At 53.2% G+C, this 16621-nt stretch overlaps 1 protein-coding gene across 1 annotated transcript in view; it reads right to left on the reverse strand.

The window, feature by feature from the left end:
* Positions 1-220: 220 nt before the first annotated feature.
* ABCA3 (ATP binding cassette subfamily A member 3) overlaps positions 221-16621 on the reverse strand; it is a 46112-nt gene continuing 29711 nt past the window's right edge. Inside the window, exons 19-30 of the mRNA XM_054391044.1 lie at positions 15860-16133; positions 13600-13804; positions 12780-12999; positions 11569-11727; positions 9716-9888; positions 8854-8988; positions 8534-8728; positions 6761-6948; positions 5623-5793; positions 4921-5108; positions 4743-4816; positions 221-352 (exon numbers count right to left, since the gene is read on the reverse strand). Of these exons, the coding sequence (XP_054247019.1) occupies positions 221-352; positions 4743-4816; positions 4921-5108; positions 5623-5793; positions 6761-6948; positions 8534-8728; positions 8854-8988; positions 9716-9888; positions 11569-11727; positions 12780-12999; positions 13600-13804; positions 15860-16133 (2114 nt within the window). The remainder of the gene's footprint in view (positions 353-4742; positions 4817-4920; positions 5109-5622; positions 5794-6760; positions 6949-8533; positions 8729-8853; positions 8989-9715; positions 9889-11568; positions 11728-12779; positions 13000-13599; positions 13805-15859; positions 16134-16621) is intronic.

Consider the following 16621-nt stretch of genomic DNA (forward strand, 5'->3'; position numbering starts at 1 on the left):
ATGAAGGCTGGAGAGCAGAGGTGTCACAGAGGGCCAGGCAGCAGGTGTGCCCCGGCAGCAGCAGGCTGGGGGCCATCCTCTCTCCCCTCCCTGGTGAGTAGTTCCTTACGTTTATACATGACTGAAGACACGCTGATATATAAATTACTGTCCCTATATATACTATGTATAGGTGGCAGGGCCAGTCTGTAGTGAAGGGCCACCAGTTGGGAGCTCCTGCTCACTTCCCCCTGTCCTCTGTGTAGTGCTGGAAGCGAGTGAAGCTCATGAAGACCTGCTCCAGGGAGATCTGGCTCACCGAGTAGTCTTCCAAGTGGTACTTCTCTTTGGCTTTCTCCAGGGCCCCAAAGACCTGCAGGGGATGGGATGGGATAGGGGTGGTGGTTACTGCAGGGGCAACCCCCGGGTGGAGAGCAGAGGGAGCTCCTGGAAGGGCAGAGTTGGGCAGAGGAGGGTGAAGAGAAGCCAGGGGGGTGGACTGGCAGCAGAGAACCTGAGCCCTTTTGTGTGTAGAGAGGCTTTGCAGCTAGATCTAGATGGGATAGAAAGAGGCTTTACAGCTGGATCTAGATAGGATAGAGAGAGGCTTTACATCTAGATAGGATACAGAGAGAGTTTTTTACATTTGGATCTAGATAGGATAGAGAGAGGTTTTACATCTGGATCTAGGTAGGATAGAGAGAAGTTTTACATCTAGATCTAGATAGAATAGAGAGAGAGTTTTTACATTTGGAACTAGGTAGGACAGAGAGGTTTTTACTCTAGATGTAGACAGGGTATATATAGAGGCTTTATATCTAGATCCAGGTATGACAGAGAGAGCTTTTACATCTAGATCCAGATAGGATAGAGAGAGGCTTTACATCTAGATCCAGATAGGATAGAGAAAGGATTTACATCTAGATCCAGATAGGAGAGAGAGGTTTTACATCTAGATAGGACAGAGAGAGGATTTATATTTGGATCTAGTTTGGATATATAGAGAGGTTTTACATTAGATCTAGCTGTGCTACACACCATATATATATGTGTGTGTGTGACATATACATATTTATGCATGCAATATGTGTGTCTGTGCACTTAGAGAGACGTGTAGCTATGTGCTTTATAGAGAGGTATATCCTTAGGCTGGGATTCCAGCCCAAGGTTTGCTCTCAATGCATTAGATACATATTATATACTTAAGTATGTAAAAAAATCCTTACCTAAAGACCTCTATAGTGTATTAGCTATCTGTATTAATCTACAGAGAGTGTTTCTCTATAGTCCTGCAAGAAAGAGACTATTTATATCAGCTGTACACTGTGCCCTCTCCACAGAGCAGAAATACTCTGTACTGTATGCTGTATACACTGTACACTACATACTCTATACAGTGTATACAGCCTAGATACTGTGTAGTGTTTATATAGACACTTTATATACTATAGAGAAAGTACCTACACAGGCTACATACTGTATACCCTGTCTCTACAGACACCTATCTACTATATACAGTCATTACATAGAACCACAGAACCGTCAGGGTTGGAAGGGAGCTCAAGGCTCATCCAGTTCCAACCCCCTGCCATGGGCAGGGACACCTCACACCACAGCAGGTTGCTCACAGCCACATCCAGCCTGGCTGAAAAAACCTCCAGGGATGAGGCTTCCACCACCTCCCTGGGCAACCTGTGCCATCCTCATGGGGAACAACTTCTTCCTAATATCCAATCTGAATCTCCCCACTTCTACTTTTGCTCCATTCCCCCCAGTCCTATCCCTACCCCACAACCTAAGAAGTCCCTCCCCAGCTTGCTTGTAGCCCGCTGCAGATACTGGAAGGCCACAAGAAGGTCTCTTCAGAGCTTTCTCCTTCTCCTGATTGCACAACCCCAACTCTCTCAGTCTGTCCTCATGGCAGAACCCTCTGCTCATCCTCGTGGCCCTTCTCTGGACAACTTCCAGCATCTCCAGATCCTTCCTGGAACAGAGGCTCCAGAACTGGACACAGAGCTCCAGGTGTGGTCTCAGCAGAGTGGAGCAGATGGGCAGAATCCCCTCCCTGGCCCTGCTGGCCACACTTCTCTTGCTGCAGCCCAGGCTCTGCTTGGCTCTCTGGGCTGCAAGTGCTCACTGCTGGCTCCTGGGGAGCTTCTCATCCCCCAGCACCCCCAAGGCCTTTTCTTCAGGGCTGCTCTCCAGTCAATCCCTGCCCAGCCTGTGTCTGTGCTTGGGATTGCCTTGATCCAGCTGCAGGACCTTGCCCTTGGTCTTGTTGAACCTCCTGAGGTTGGCTTGGGCTCTATATGCCATAAATAGACAATTTGCTATGTACAGTCTATATAAACATCTACATGCTATATACAGTGTCTACATAGACTCTCTACAGTCATATAGATACTTACAATTTATATACACTGTCTATATAAACACCTACACACCATTTAGTGTCTACATAGACTCTATATACTACATACAGTCTATAGATATAGACACCTGCATGCTATATACGGTATCTACAGAGACTGTAGACTATATGCACTGTCTGTACAGACACTCTAAATAATATATAGTGTCCACATGGATTCTATGTGCTGCTTCCAGTCTATATGGACAGACTCCACAGAGTGTCTACAAAGACCCTGTATACTATATGCAATGCCTATATGGACTCTGTGTGCTATATACAGTCTATAGAGACACTTTATATACACTATGTAGTGCCTACAGAGAATATGTATTATATACAGGTTACACAGACACTTCTATACTATGTACAGTGTCTACAGAGCCTGTATGGTATATACAGTTTATATAGACACCAAGATACTATAGGCATTGTCTACAGAGCCCATATGGTATATACAGTCTCTATAGACACCCACATACTATAGACAGTGTCTACAGAGTCTATATGGTATATACAGTGTCTACACTCTGTATGGTATATACAGTCTATACAGACATCTATATACTACGTACAGTGTCTACAGAGTCTATATGGTATAGACAGCCTATATAGACACCTATATACTATATACAGTGTCTGCAGAGTCTATATGGTATAGACAGTTTCTATAGACACCTACATACTATAGACAGTGTCTACAGAGCCTATATGGTATATACAGTGTCTACAGTCTATATGGTATATACAGTCTATATAGACATCTACATACTATGTACAGTGTCTGCAGAGTCTATATGGTATATACAGTCTCCATAGATACCTATATACTTGTGATGGTTTGAAACTGTCTTTTTAATTTTTCCTTGCAAAGTTCAAAACAGAAAAAGTGAAAGAATGTAAATAAGTCACTATTGGGTGTAAGAAAGCAAAATACTGATTGTTCTAAACACTTCCATTGGATAGATAGAAATGTTTAAGAACTATTACCCAAAACAAAGTAGGCACTCTGCACATTCTGTGTTCGGCAGTGGGGGCAGTTGCTGGGCTGTCTGGCTGCTGTTTCTTCTTCTCTTCTGGCTGAAGATAACACGTACTGACCTTGGCAGCTAAGTTAACAACTTTCTGCTCTAACTAAGCTCTGCTTCTCTGTCCAGGGGGGTTCGGGGGGGAAGCTCCTGGGAGAGAGAGGCCCCTTTGGGAGGGTCCCCTTGGGGGGAAGCAAAGGGAGATTGGTTGTGTTTTTCTGTTGATTGTATATATTTGTAAATGTTGTGAATTTTGTATATTTGTACATATTCATTGCATTTCATCTGCTTGTAAATACAGCTTTTCATTTGCTTCCAGACTGAGCTAGCCTGGTTATTGTCGGTGGGGGGGGAATTTCAGCTCACACCGATACAATACTATAGACAGTGTCTACAGAGTCTCTATGGTATATACAGTTTATACAGACACCTACATACTATAGACAGTGTCTACAGAGCCTGTATGGTATATACAGGCTCTACATTCTATATGGTATATACACTCTCCATAAACACCTATAAACTATATACAGTCTCTACAGGGCCTATATGATATATACACCCTATATAAACACCTATATACTATATACAGTGTCCAGAGAGTCTATATGGTACAGACAGCCTATATAGACACCTATATACTATATAAAATATCTACAGAGTCTATATGGTATCTACAGTCTCTACAGACACCTATATACTATATACACTATCTATGGAGCCCATATGGTATATACAGTCTCTATAGACACCTATATACTATGTACAGTCTCCTCCGAGTTTATATGGTATATACAGTCCATATAGACACCTATATACTATGTACAGTCTCTATAGAGTCTATATGGTATACATAGGCCATATAGACACTTATATACTACATACAGTGTGTATGGAGCCTATATGGTATACACAGTCTCTATAGACACATATATACTATAGGCAGTGTCTACAGAGTCTATATACTATATACAGTCTCTACAGACACCTATATACTATATACAGTCTCTATAGACATCTCTGTATTATATACAGTGTCTACAGAGTCTATGTGGTATATACAGTCTATACAACACCTATATACTACATATAGTCTATACAGACACCCTATATACTATATACAGTGTCTACACTGTAAAGACTCTTGACCAACCCAAGCAATTCTATGATTCTAATCATCTGGATTTTGGTCAGAGAGTGGCTCTAGAAGAAGAGGAAGATGAGGATGAAAGCAAAGCATCCAGAGCTGGTGAAGGGGTAGGAATGGGGCTGCCCTGCCAACCTCTGCCCACGCAGGGGTGGGACATGCTCCAGCACCCCCTTACCTGTGCCCAGCTGAGGTTCTTGTTGGTCAAGTGATAATGCACCATGCCCTGGTGCTCGTGTTTCAGGACACTGCCTGGGAGAGACCAGCAAGGAGAGGATCTCAGTTAGGAAACTGGGTGAATCTCACAACCAGCATCCTGCCCTCCCTACCCTGCTCCAACAGCTCAGGCATGGTACCTGGGAAAGTCTTCTCCACAAAAGCCTTGAAAGCCTGCAGCTCGCCCTCCTCCTCAATCCGTGTCTTGGCCAGCAAGGTGTAGCCACTACCAAACTTGCTTTTGAGGTGCTGGGGGCTGCCCAGGCACTTGAACTGCCCATTCACCATGATGGCCAACCGTGTGCACAGGGCCTCGCACTCCTCCATGCTGCAGGACAGGAGGGGACTTGGTTAGCAGGGCAGGAGCACCAAGGCACAACAGTAGGAGCTGCTGGGAAAGGGTTGGAGGTGGACTCCCTCCTCTCTGTGGCTTTTGGGAGAGGGATATTTGGGTCAAGCCAGCTGCTGTGGGCTGCAGGACACTTGGAGAGGACTTGGTTAGCAGGGCAGGAGCACCAAGGCACAACAGCAGGAGCTCCTGGGAAAGGGTTGGAAGTGGATTCCCTCCTCTCTGTGGCTTTTGGGAGAGGGATATTTGGGTTGAGCCAGCTGCAGAACACTCGGAGAGGACTTGGTTAGCAGGGCAGGAGCACCAAGGCACAACAGTAGGAGCTCCTGGGAAAGGGTTGGAGGTGGATTCCCTCCTCTCTGTGGCTTTTGGGAGAGGGATATTTGGGTCAAGCCAGCTGCTGTGGGCTGCAGGAGTGCCCACTCAGTGCTTTCTGGAGGTGGGTCCTACCCATGGGACACCAACACCCTTCTACCCACCCCCCAGGCATCACCTGTGGGAGGTGAAGATGATGGATTTGCCGCACTCCCGCGTCCGCGTCACCGCGTCCCAGAGCAAGCGCCGGGCCACAGGGTCCATGCCCGTGGAGGGCTCATCCAGGAAGATCACAGGGGGACCACCAATGAGGGCAATGCCAGCGCTCAGCTTCCGCTTGTTCCCTCCGCTGCGGAAGGAGACAGGAATGCAGGCAGAGACCCAGCGTAAGAAGATATAAAGACAGAAGATATAAGAAGGACATAGAACGGCTGGAGCGGGTCCAGAGGAGATGATCAGAGGCTGGAGAATCTCCCCTGTGGGGACAGGCTGTGAGAGTTGGGGCTGTGCAGCCTGGAGAAGAAAAGGCTCCAGGAAGGCCTTAGAGCAACCTTCCAGTGCATGAAGGGGCTCCAGGAGAGCTGGGGAGGGCTGGGACAAGGGGTGGGAGTGTCGGGATGAGGGACAATGGCTTTGAGCTGAGAGAGGAGAGATTGGAGTGGAGAGGAGGAAGAAATTCACAGGATCGCAGGATGTTAGGGGTTGGAAGGGACCGCTGGAGGTTGAGCCCATCCCCACTTCCAGAGCACGACCATAGAAGGTAGTGCAAGTCACACAGGAACACATCCAGAAAGTCTCCAGAGAAGGAGACTCCACAACCCTTCTGGGGAGCCTGCTCCAGTACTCTGTGACCCTCACAGTGAAGAAGTTCCTCCTCATGCTGAGGTGGAATCTCCTGTGCTGTAGTTTCTATCCATTGCCCCTTGCTCTAGGGATACCTGAGGGCGCTCCAGGAGAGCAGGGAGGGACTTTGGAGAAGAGCTGGGAGTACCAGGACGAGGGACAATGGCTTTGAGCTGGGAGAGGGGAGACTGAGAGTGGAGGGGAGGAAGAAATCCTTTGCAGTGAAGGTGGGGAGACACTGGCACAGGTTGCCCAGGGAGGCTGTGGCTGTGCCCTCCCTGGAGGTGTTGAAGGCCAGGCTGGATGAGGCCTTGAGCAGCCTGGGCTGGTGGGAGGTGTCCCTGCCCATGGCAGGGGGTTGGAGCTGGATGATCTCTGGGGTCCCTTCCAACCCAACCCAACTCATTCCACAAGGATGAGCCCTGGGCAGGAGGAGCTGAGGGGGTGAGGTGCCTGCAGCTCTGCTGTCTCACCTGTAGGTCCTGACCAGCTTGTCTGCGTGGGGCTCCAGCAGCAGCCCCCTCAGCATGTTCTCCACGCAGCTGCCGCTGTAGCGCTCGGGGATGCCGCGCAGCCGCGCGTACATGGCCAGGGTCTCGCGGCCAGTCATGTGCTCCAGCAGGGCATCGAACTGCGGGCAGTACCCGATCCGCTGCTGCACCTGCGGGCCACACCGTCCCGCCGCATCAGACACACACGGGCATCAATCACCCATGGGCATCAGACAGCTATGGGCATCAGACACCCACAGGCATCAATCACCCACGGGCATCAGAAACCCAAAGGCATCAGACACCCACAGGCATCAATCACCCACGGGCATCAGAAACCCACAGGCATCAGAAACCCACGGGCATCAGAAACCCACAGGCATCAGAAACCCACAGGCATCAATCACCCACAGGCATCAATCACCCATGGGCATCAATCACCCACAGGCATCAATCACCCACGGGCATCAATCACGCACAGGCATTAATCACCCATGGGCATCAGACACCCATGGGCATCAGACACACACAGGCAATGTGGCAGTTTAGGCTGGGTGCCCCCTGCCACTGCTACGATCGCCCATGGGCATCAGACAATTAGGGGCATCAGACACCCCATGGGCATCAGACACCCACGTGCATCAGACACTCCATGGGCACCAATCAGATTCCCCAGGGACAGCAGACACCCCATGGGCATCAGACACTCCACGGGCATCAATCAGACACCCCATGGGCATCAGCTACTCCATGGACATCAACAACCCCAAGGACATCAGCTGCCCCATGCTCATCAGCCAGCCCACAGGCATCCGAAACCCCATGAACATTGGCAACCCCATGGATGACACCAGCCCCATGGGCATCAGCAGCACCATGGGCATCAGCAGCACCACAGGCATCAGCAGCCCCACAGGCATCAGCTACCCAAGAGCATCAGCAACTCCTAGGCCATCAGCAACCCCACAGGCATCAGCTGCCCCACAGGCATCAGACCGCAGGCAGCGCTCTGCACGCCTGGCCAGGCCAGCAGCTGCTTTGCAGCCCGCGGGGGTTTGGCTGCACCTCCGCAGGGCTGGATCACAGAACGGTCAGGGTTGGAAGGGACCTCAAGGAGCATCCAGTTCCAAGCCCCCTGCCATGGCCAGGGACACCTCACACTACAGCAGGTTGCTCACAGCCACATCCAGCCTGGCTGCAAAAACCTCCAGGGATGAGGCTTCCACCACCTCCCTGGGCAACTTCTGCCAGTCTCTCACCACCCTCATGGGGAACAACTTCTTTCTGATGTCTACTCTAAATCTGCCCTCCTCTAGCTTGGATCCATTCCCCCCAGTCCTATCCCTACCCCACACCCTAAAAAGTCCCTCCTCAGCTTTCTTGTAGCCCCCTGCAGATACTGGAAGGCCACAAGAAGGTCTCCTGGGAGCCTTCTCCTCCCCAGACTGAACAATCCCAACTCACTGACTCAGCTTTCATGTTTCCAGCTATGGAGCTAAGCCCTTGGATGAAGACTTTGCCACCCTCTCAAGGGTTGGCTTCCATCTCTTTCACATCTCTCATCCCACTGGAGAGGGGACCGCTTCCATGTATCCAGAGAGCTGTGCCACCCAAGGACCAAACATCCCTGAAATACCACCTCCAGCCCTGGCAACTGCAACTATGTCCTCCTCAGAGGCACTTTCAGGGTGCCCCAGGCCAGCTGGACACAGAGGTATTTGTACCAGCACCTTCTGCCCCTGCAGCCCTTGGTACCTTCTTGATGTTGGCCAGAATGCTGTGGCCGTCCACAAAGGCATCCCCCGAGGTGATGCTCTCGTCACCAGTCAGCATCTTGAAGGTGGTGGTCTTGCCTGCTCCATTGAAGCCAAGAAGGCCAAAGCATTCCCCTTTGCTCACTGCCAAGGAGATCCTGTCCACTGCCAGCAGGGACTCCCTGCTGTCGTACACCTGGTGCAGACCAACACACAAACCACGCTGGTCACCACCCAAAGGCACCAGGCGGCTTTGCAGCCCCATGGGGACCACAGCTGAGCTGGCAGCAGGATGCTCAGGATGGGCCATGCCCTCCTCACCTTGGTGAGCTCCTTGATGACCAGAGGGCTGCTGAGAGATGACAGGAGCTCTGGTGGGGACTCCAAAACCTTCTTCCTCTCGTCTGCCACGTCCCGGTCCTCTGGCAGCACAGACACCCTGTTCAGCAGTGCCACCTAAACACAGGGCACAAACAGCACTCTGCCACCTCGCTGCTGTGGCACAGATGACTTCCTCCAGTGCTCCCAGCCTGGGCAGGATCCATCCCTTTGATCAGCCACCTCTGGGGACAAGCCTTTGCCGCTCCATATGCTCAACTGCAGCCCTGTCTGGAGCGCAGATGGCATGGAGCTGATGTGGGTGCACTGAACCAGGACTGGGACCTATGCCCTTCTCTTATCTCCTTGCTAGCAAAACTCACTCCCCCATGCTGTGCATGGGCAGGACTAGCTCTTACCAGAGCCTCTGATGCTGATGAAAGGCCACCTTGCCAAATTTGCCAGCAAAACATTTCACAGGATCACAGGTCACAGGATGCTAGGGGTTGGAAGGGACCCCCAAAGATCATCGAGTCCAACCCCCCTCTGCCTGAGCAGGACAATAGAATCTAGAGCAGGGCCATCCAAAAACTGCACACAAGACCTTTTAGCTGCCAAAGAGTCAAACTTCTCTGGAATCTGAATCATGTGCAAAGTATCCAAATTTGGTTGTAAATCCTGCTGGAAGCTTCAAAGCATTATTGGAGGCAGCAGTAGTAACATCAACAGGGTTGGGGTCTCCCAGGCTACCTGCTCCAGGTAGCTGCCTCCCTCCTTCCTGAGGAGCTGAGGGCCTGTCTGCAGCCCACAGGGCCTCCCAGGTTTGCAGGGCACCTTACTCTCTCTCCCACATGCTTCAGCTCACCCATTTCCGCCGCCTGCAGATGCCACAGACCAAAGTTCTCAGCCTCCAGAGGAGGTTTGTCTCGATGAGGAAAAGGAGAAAGAGGAAGGAGAAACCCTGGATGCTCAGGGAGGTCAGGTAGCGTCCGATGCCAGGCGTCTCCCAGGAGAAGTAATTCATCTGGTAACTGATATCTGAGCAGGGAGGGGAACACATCAAGGCTTGGATGGATCCACACTTTGAGCTCCAGAGGAAGCTCCAGAGGAAGCTGTGAGCCCAAAGCTTTGCCAGGCTCATCTCCAGCCCACACTGGCTCCCTGCCAGCTTTGCCAGGCTCATCTCCAGCCCACATTGGCTCCCTGCCAGCTTTGCCAGGCTCACCTCCAGCCCACACTGACTCCCTGCCAGCTTTGCCAGGCTCATCTCCAGCTCATGCTGACTCCCTGCCAGCTTTGCCAGGCTCACCTCCAGCCCACACTGGCTCCCTGCCAGCTTTGCCAGGCTCATCTCCAGCCCACACTGGCTCCCTGCCAGCTTTGCCAGGCTCATCTCCAGCCCACACTGACTCCCTGCCAGCTTTGCCAGGCTCACCTCCAGCCCACACTGGCTCCCTGCCAGCTTTGCCAGGCTCATCTCCAGCCCACACTGACTCCCTGCCAGCTTTGCCAGACTCATCTCCAGCTCATGCTGACTCCCTGCCAGCTTTGCCAGGCTCACCTCCAGCCCACACTGGCTCCCTGCCAGCTTTGCCAGGCTCATCTCCAGCCCACATTGGCTCCCTGCCAGCTTTGCCAGGCTCATCTCCAGCTCATGCTGACTCCCTGCCAGCTTTGCCAGGCTCACCTCCAGCCCACACTGGCTCCCTGCCAGCTTGCCAGGCTCTCCAGCCCACTGCTCCTGCCTTGCCAGGCCTCCCCACACTGGCTCCCTGCCAGCTTTGCCAGGCTCACTCCAGCCCCATGCTCCTGCCAGCTTTGCCAGCTCATCTCCAGCTCATGCTGACTCCCTGCCAGCTTTGCCAGGCTCACTCCGCCACACTGCCCTGCACTTGCCAGTCATCCAGCCCACAGGCTCCCTGCCACTTGCCAGGCTCATCTCCAGCTCAGCTACTCCCTGCCAGCTTGCCAGGCTCACCTCCAGCCCACTGCTCCCTGCCAGCTTTGCCAGGCTCATCTCCAGCCCACACTGGCTCCCTGCCAGCTTTGCCAGGCTCATCTCCAGCTCATGCTGACTCCCTGCCAGCTTTGCCAGGCTCATCTCCAGCCCACTTTGGCTCCCTGCCAGCTTTGCCAGGCTCATCTCCAGCCCACACTGGCTTCCTGCCAGCTTTGCCAGGCTCATCTCCAGCCCACATTGGCTCCCTGCCAGCTTTGCCAGGCTCATCTCCAGCCCACACTGGCTCCCTGCCAGCTTTGCCAGGCTCATCTCCAGCCCACATTGGCTCCCTGCCAGCTTTGCCAGGCTCATCTCCAGCCCACAATGGCTCCCTGCCCACAAGCTCTTGCCAACACTTCCCACTGGAGGATTCAGCTCTGGAAGAGATCTGGCAGAAGATGCCAAGTGGAGATGGTATCCCTGTTGCCACTGGGATTTCTTAACTTGTCTATGAAACCCTGGCCCACATCTTCCTCCAGGTCATCCAGATCCTCATTCCTCCACATCCTCCAGTCAGGAAAAGACTCCTTAACTGTATCACTCAGCAGTGTCAAACACAGCATAATTTTGCTTTAAAATGGTACCAGGAGCTACTGCTCAGGCTGGGAAAAAGGCCTCAGGATACTGCCCAGTTCCACCACCCACCCCAGAGGGACTACCCAGTGTGGCTGTGGTGGGATGGGCAGGATGAGTAGGTGAGGACCAGCACAGGGACTCACTGAATGCCTTGCAGATGAAGATGGCTTCAACGGAGGAAGTACAGAACTGAATGAATTCATAGTTCTGGTAGAAGTCACTGATGCATTGGCCCAGGCAGTAATTGGGTAAGACAAGAAAGACTTTATCCAAGGTTTTGGAGAGGTCCACCAAGCCCAGCTCTGAAAGAGGAGAGGAGGATTAGCAGATTGGATTTAGCTGTGTTTAGAGCAAGACCCTGACACTTCCAGCTTCAGGAGGAAACCCAACAAAGCTGCCATGTTTGATCATGGAATCACAGAATTGTTAGAGCTGGAAGGGACCTTAAGGAGCATCCAGTGCCAACCCCCCTGCCATGGGCAGGGACACCTCACACCACAGCAGGTTGCTCACAGACACATCCAGCCTGGCTACAAAAACCTCCAGGGATGAGGCTTCCACCACCTCCCTGGGCAACCTGTGCCAGTCTCTCACCACCCTCCTGGGGAAAAACTTCTTCCTGACAGCCAATCTGAATCTCCCCACTTCTCGTTTTGCTCCATTCCCCCCAGTCCTATCCCTACCCCACAACCTAAAAAGTCCCTCCCCAGCTTTTTTGGAGCCCCCTGCAGATCCTGGAAGGCCACAAGAAGGTCTCCTCAGAGCCTTCTCCTCCCCAGACTGCACAACCCCAACTCTCTCAGTCTGTCTCCAGAGCAGAGCAGCTCCAGCCCTCTGCTCATCCTCGTGGCCCTTCTCTGGACACCTTCCAGCACCTCCAGATCCTCCTGGAACAGAAGCTCCAGAACTGGACCCAGAGCTCCAGGTGTGGTCTCAGCAGAGTGGAGCAGAGGGGCAGAATCCCCTCCCTGGCCCTGCTGGCCACACTTCTCCTGCTGCAGCCCAGGCTCTGCTTGGCTCTCTGGGCTGCAGGTGCTCACTGCTGGCTCCTGGGGAGCTTCTCCTCCCCCAGCACCCCCAAGGCCTTTTCTTCAGGGCTGCTCTCCACAATTAGGCCACAATTAGGTCTCCTCAGAGCTTTGTCCTCTCTAGACTGAACAACCCCAACTCTCTGTCCTCATAGCAGAGCAGCTCCAGCCCTCTGCTCATCCTCATAAGATGTTGGGTAAGAGAGGATGGCATCAACTTTGTCAGTGTAGGGACAGCCCTGGGGTGAAAGAGTCCCCTTGGGGGTTGGATCTTGCTGGTGCTGGCAGAGTGCAGTGCTGGGCAGGCACAGAGGGCAGTGACCCACCTGGGATGCTCATGATGGTGACGGCGAGGAAGGTGGCAGTGCCTGAGAGGATGTTGAAGATGGTCAGGCGAGTGTAGGCTGTGGCTGCCACGGAGAAGAAGAAGCTGAGAAGGTACATGAGGGGGATGATGGCCCAGCCATAGAGGAGGAAGATCAGCATCACATCAACGAGGTGGCTGTCTTGGGTGAAGGCTTGGACGTCAAAGGCTTGGAATATCACCTGGGGCACAGCAGTGTGAGGAGAACACAGGATTGCCTTGACCAAAAGCTATGGCTCAGAGAGGTTGTAGAGTCCCCAGAGAGGTTGTGGAGTCTCTGGAGACGTTCCAGCCCTGTCTGGATGTGTTCCTATGTGACATGTGCTGGATTCTATGGTCATGCTCTGGTAGGGGGTCGGACTGGATGATCACCTGAGGTTCCTTTCAACCCCTAACATCCTGTGAAGCTGTGGCTGCTTGTCCCCATGGCCCAGCACAGCACTCTCCCAACTAACCCCTCACAGATGGCTCCTACCAGCAGCCCAGGACCGTCCCTAAGAGATCCCTTCCTACAAACTGGGATGCAAAAAGGCAGATTTGGGGAACTCCTCTCCACCCTCCCATGGTTTTGAGACTTTCTAGTGCCCACCCAAGTGTTCAGGTGCCAGAGGCTGCAGTCAGCTGCCACGGCCCAGCTCCCAGCATGACCAAGGGACAGCTCTCCTGCTGGTCCTTTCTGAGGCAGTGCCAGCAGCCTCACCACGTTCCCTGCAGCCACACAGAGCAGCAGCACCCGCAGCTCCCACCCGAAGGAGGGTATCAGGGTGGCAGGGGTGACTCACCAGCATGAGAGCACAAGGGATGAGGAAGTTGATGATGTCCCAGAGCAGGGCAGAGAGCCAGAAGTTGACCACGTAGACCCCACTGACGAACTGGACGTGCTTGGCTTTGATGGCTCTCTCGCTGACCAGCAGCAGGGCAAAGGTGCTGGCCAGTGAGGCCATGCCATAGAGCAGGTTGATGGCAATGGCAAAGCCAGTTTGGCTTCTGTGGGGACAGCACAGGGACAGCTCAGCACAGGGACAGCTCACCAAAACAACCCTCAGGCTAGGTGGGGACAGCACACCCACACCACGCTTCACCCAGCAAGCCAGCAGGCAGAAGCAACTCTGTACCGTGGGTTTTTCCCACACACCCCACACCCAGCACCCCTCAGACCTCCTCCTTGCCTTTGGCACTGGAGATGGGGAAGTAATACTTTCCTCAACATGAGGAGAAACTTCTTTACAGTGGGTGATGGAGCACTGGAACAGGGTCCCCAGGGGGGTTGTGGAGTCTCCTTCTCTGGAGACTTTCCCTACCCACCTGGATGCATTCCTGTGCAGACTACCCTAAGTGATCCTGCTCTGGCAGGGGGTTGGACCTGATGATCTCTGGAGGTCCCTTCCAACCTCTGATATACTGTGAGGGTGGGGAGGCACTGGAACAGGTTATGGATGCCCCCTCCCTGGAAGTGTTCAAGGACAAGCTGGATGAGGCTTTGAGCTACCTGGGCTGGTTGAATTTTAGGCTGGGGAATGCACCCAGACAGCAAAGCTGGAGCATTTTAGAGACCTTAGGGCAGCCTTCCAGGACCTGAAGGGGCTCCAGGAGAGCTGGGGAGGGACTTTGAGAAAGCGCTGGGAGTGCCAGGATGAGGGACAATGGCTTTGAGCTGGGAGAGGGGAGACTGAGAGTGGAGAGGAGGAAGAAAATGTTTGGAGTGAGGGTGGGGAGACACTGGTACAGGTTGCCCAGGGAGGCTGTGGATGTTTCCTCCCTGGAGGTGTTGAAGGCCAGGCTGGATGAAGCCTTGAGCAGCCTGGGCTGGTGGGAGGTGTCCCTGCCCATGGCAGGGGGCTAGAGCTGGATGATGTTTAAGGTCCCTTCCAAGCTTTAAGGTCCCTTCCAAGCTTTAAGGTCCCTTCCCACCTTTTTAGGTCCCTTCCAACCTTTTAAGGTCCCTTCCAATCTTTAAGGTCCCTTCCAATCTTTAAAGGTCCCTTCCAACCTTTTAAGGTCCCTTCTAACCTTTAAGGTCCCTTCCAAGCTTTAAGGACCCTTCCAAGCTTTAAGGTCCCTTCCAAGCTTTAAGGTCTCTTCCAACCTTTTAAGGTCCCTTCTAACCTTTAAGGTCCCTTCCAACCTTTTAAGGTCCCTTCTAACCTTTAAGGTCCCTTCCAAGCTTTAAGGTCCCTTCCAAGCTTTAAGGTCCCTTCTAACCTTTAAGGTCCCTTCCAAGCTTTAAGGACCCTTCCAACTTTTAAGGTCCCTTCCAAGCTTTAAGGTCCCTTCCAACTTTTAAGGTCCCTTCCAAGCTTTAAGGTCCCTTCCAACTTTTAAGGTCCCTTCTAACCTTTAAGGTCCCTTCCAAGCTTTAAGGTCCCTTCCAAGCTTTAAGGTCCCTTCTAACCTTTAAGGTCCCTTCCAAGCTTTAAGGACCCTTCCAAGCTTTAAGGTCCCTTCTAACCTTTAAGGTCTCTTCCAATCTTTAAGGTCCCTTCTGGCCCAAGCCATTCCATGATTCGATGACTGTTTCTCTGACTGTTTCCCTTCTGCTCTGAGCTCCTGTAGAAAACCAACCCCAACTAGCATCCTGAGGGGAACACACAACCACTGAGACATGGGCATGGGGGCTGCCAGGCTGGGGCAGGAAAGCCTTCTGCACATCTTTGCTCTCCTGATCTTATGAGCACAATCACAGCCAAATTTGGAACTGAGAAGCTGCAGCCTGGCTTCTCACACCAGTGACAGCACCAAGCCCATCTGCAGCCAGGGCAGGCAGGCAGGAAGGCAGGAGGACAGGCAGGCAGGAGGGCAGGCAGGAAGGCAGGAGGACAGACAGGCAGGCAGGAGGGCAGGTGGGCAGGAGGGCAGGCAGGCAGGAGGACAGGAGGACAGGCAGGACAGGCAGGAGGACAGGCAGGAGGACAGGAAGGCAGGAGGTCAGGCAGGAGGGCAGGCAGGCAGGAGGGCAGGCAGGAAGACAGGCTGGAGGACAGACAGGCAGGAGGACAGACAGGCAGGAGGACAGGAGGGTGAGCGCGGCACCGCCAGACCTACTCCATCAGCTGGTCCTTGGCCTTCTCGGTGATGTTGCGAGGCTGGGGGTAGTTGGTGACTGTGATGGAGGCGTTGGGGCCCACCAGTGCCCTGAGGAGAGCGTTGTCAGCCAGCATGAGGGCCGTGGCAGGGGAGTGGTAGGCCTGGTTGTTGAAGAGGGCAGTGACCAGGGTGCGGTTGGCGTCGCCCCGGAAGGCGGCGGCGGCGATGCAGTGCTCGTTGAAGGCTCCTCCTTCCTCGGACGCTCTGGAGATGAGGAACTCCTCCAGCCCACCTGCCAAACACCACTGCTGCTGGCAGCAGGTCCCAGCACACCACACCCACACAGCCACCCAACTGCAAAGGACTCCCAGTGGCCCCCAGCCCTGCTGGCTCCAGCCAGCCCCCACCATGGTTATGGAGAACTCAGCTCTGCTTGGAGACTCTCTGTTCTCTCCTGCCAACTGGGATAGGACAAGGGGCACAGGAAACTCCAGCACAGGAGGTTCCACCTCAACATGAGGAGGAACTTCTGCACTGTGAGGGTCACAGAGCCCTGGGGCAGGCTGCCCAGAGAGGTTGTGGAGTCTCCTTCTCTGGAGCCTTCCCAGCCCTGTCTGGTTGTGTTCCTGTGTCCTGTGCTGGAGTCTGTGGTCCTGCTCTGGCAGGGGGGTTGGACTTGGTGATCTCTGGAGGTCAGCAGCTGGGTTGGATCCCACAGCAGAGTCCCTCCCTTGCATCTCTGCAGACTCAGTGTTGCTTACAGCACCTCCTGCCTGGCCC

This window comes from Indicator indicator, chromosome 22 (assembly GCF_027791375.1).
Source record: "Indicator indicator isolate 239-I01 chromosome 22, UM_Iind_1.1, whole genome shotgun sequence".
Classification (NCBI taxonomy): domain Eukaryota; kingdom Metazoa; phylum Chordata; class Aves; order Piciformes; family Indicatoridae; genus Indicator; species Indicator indicator.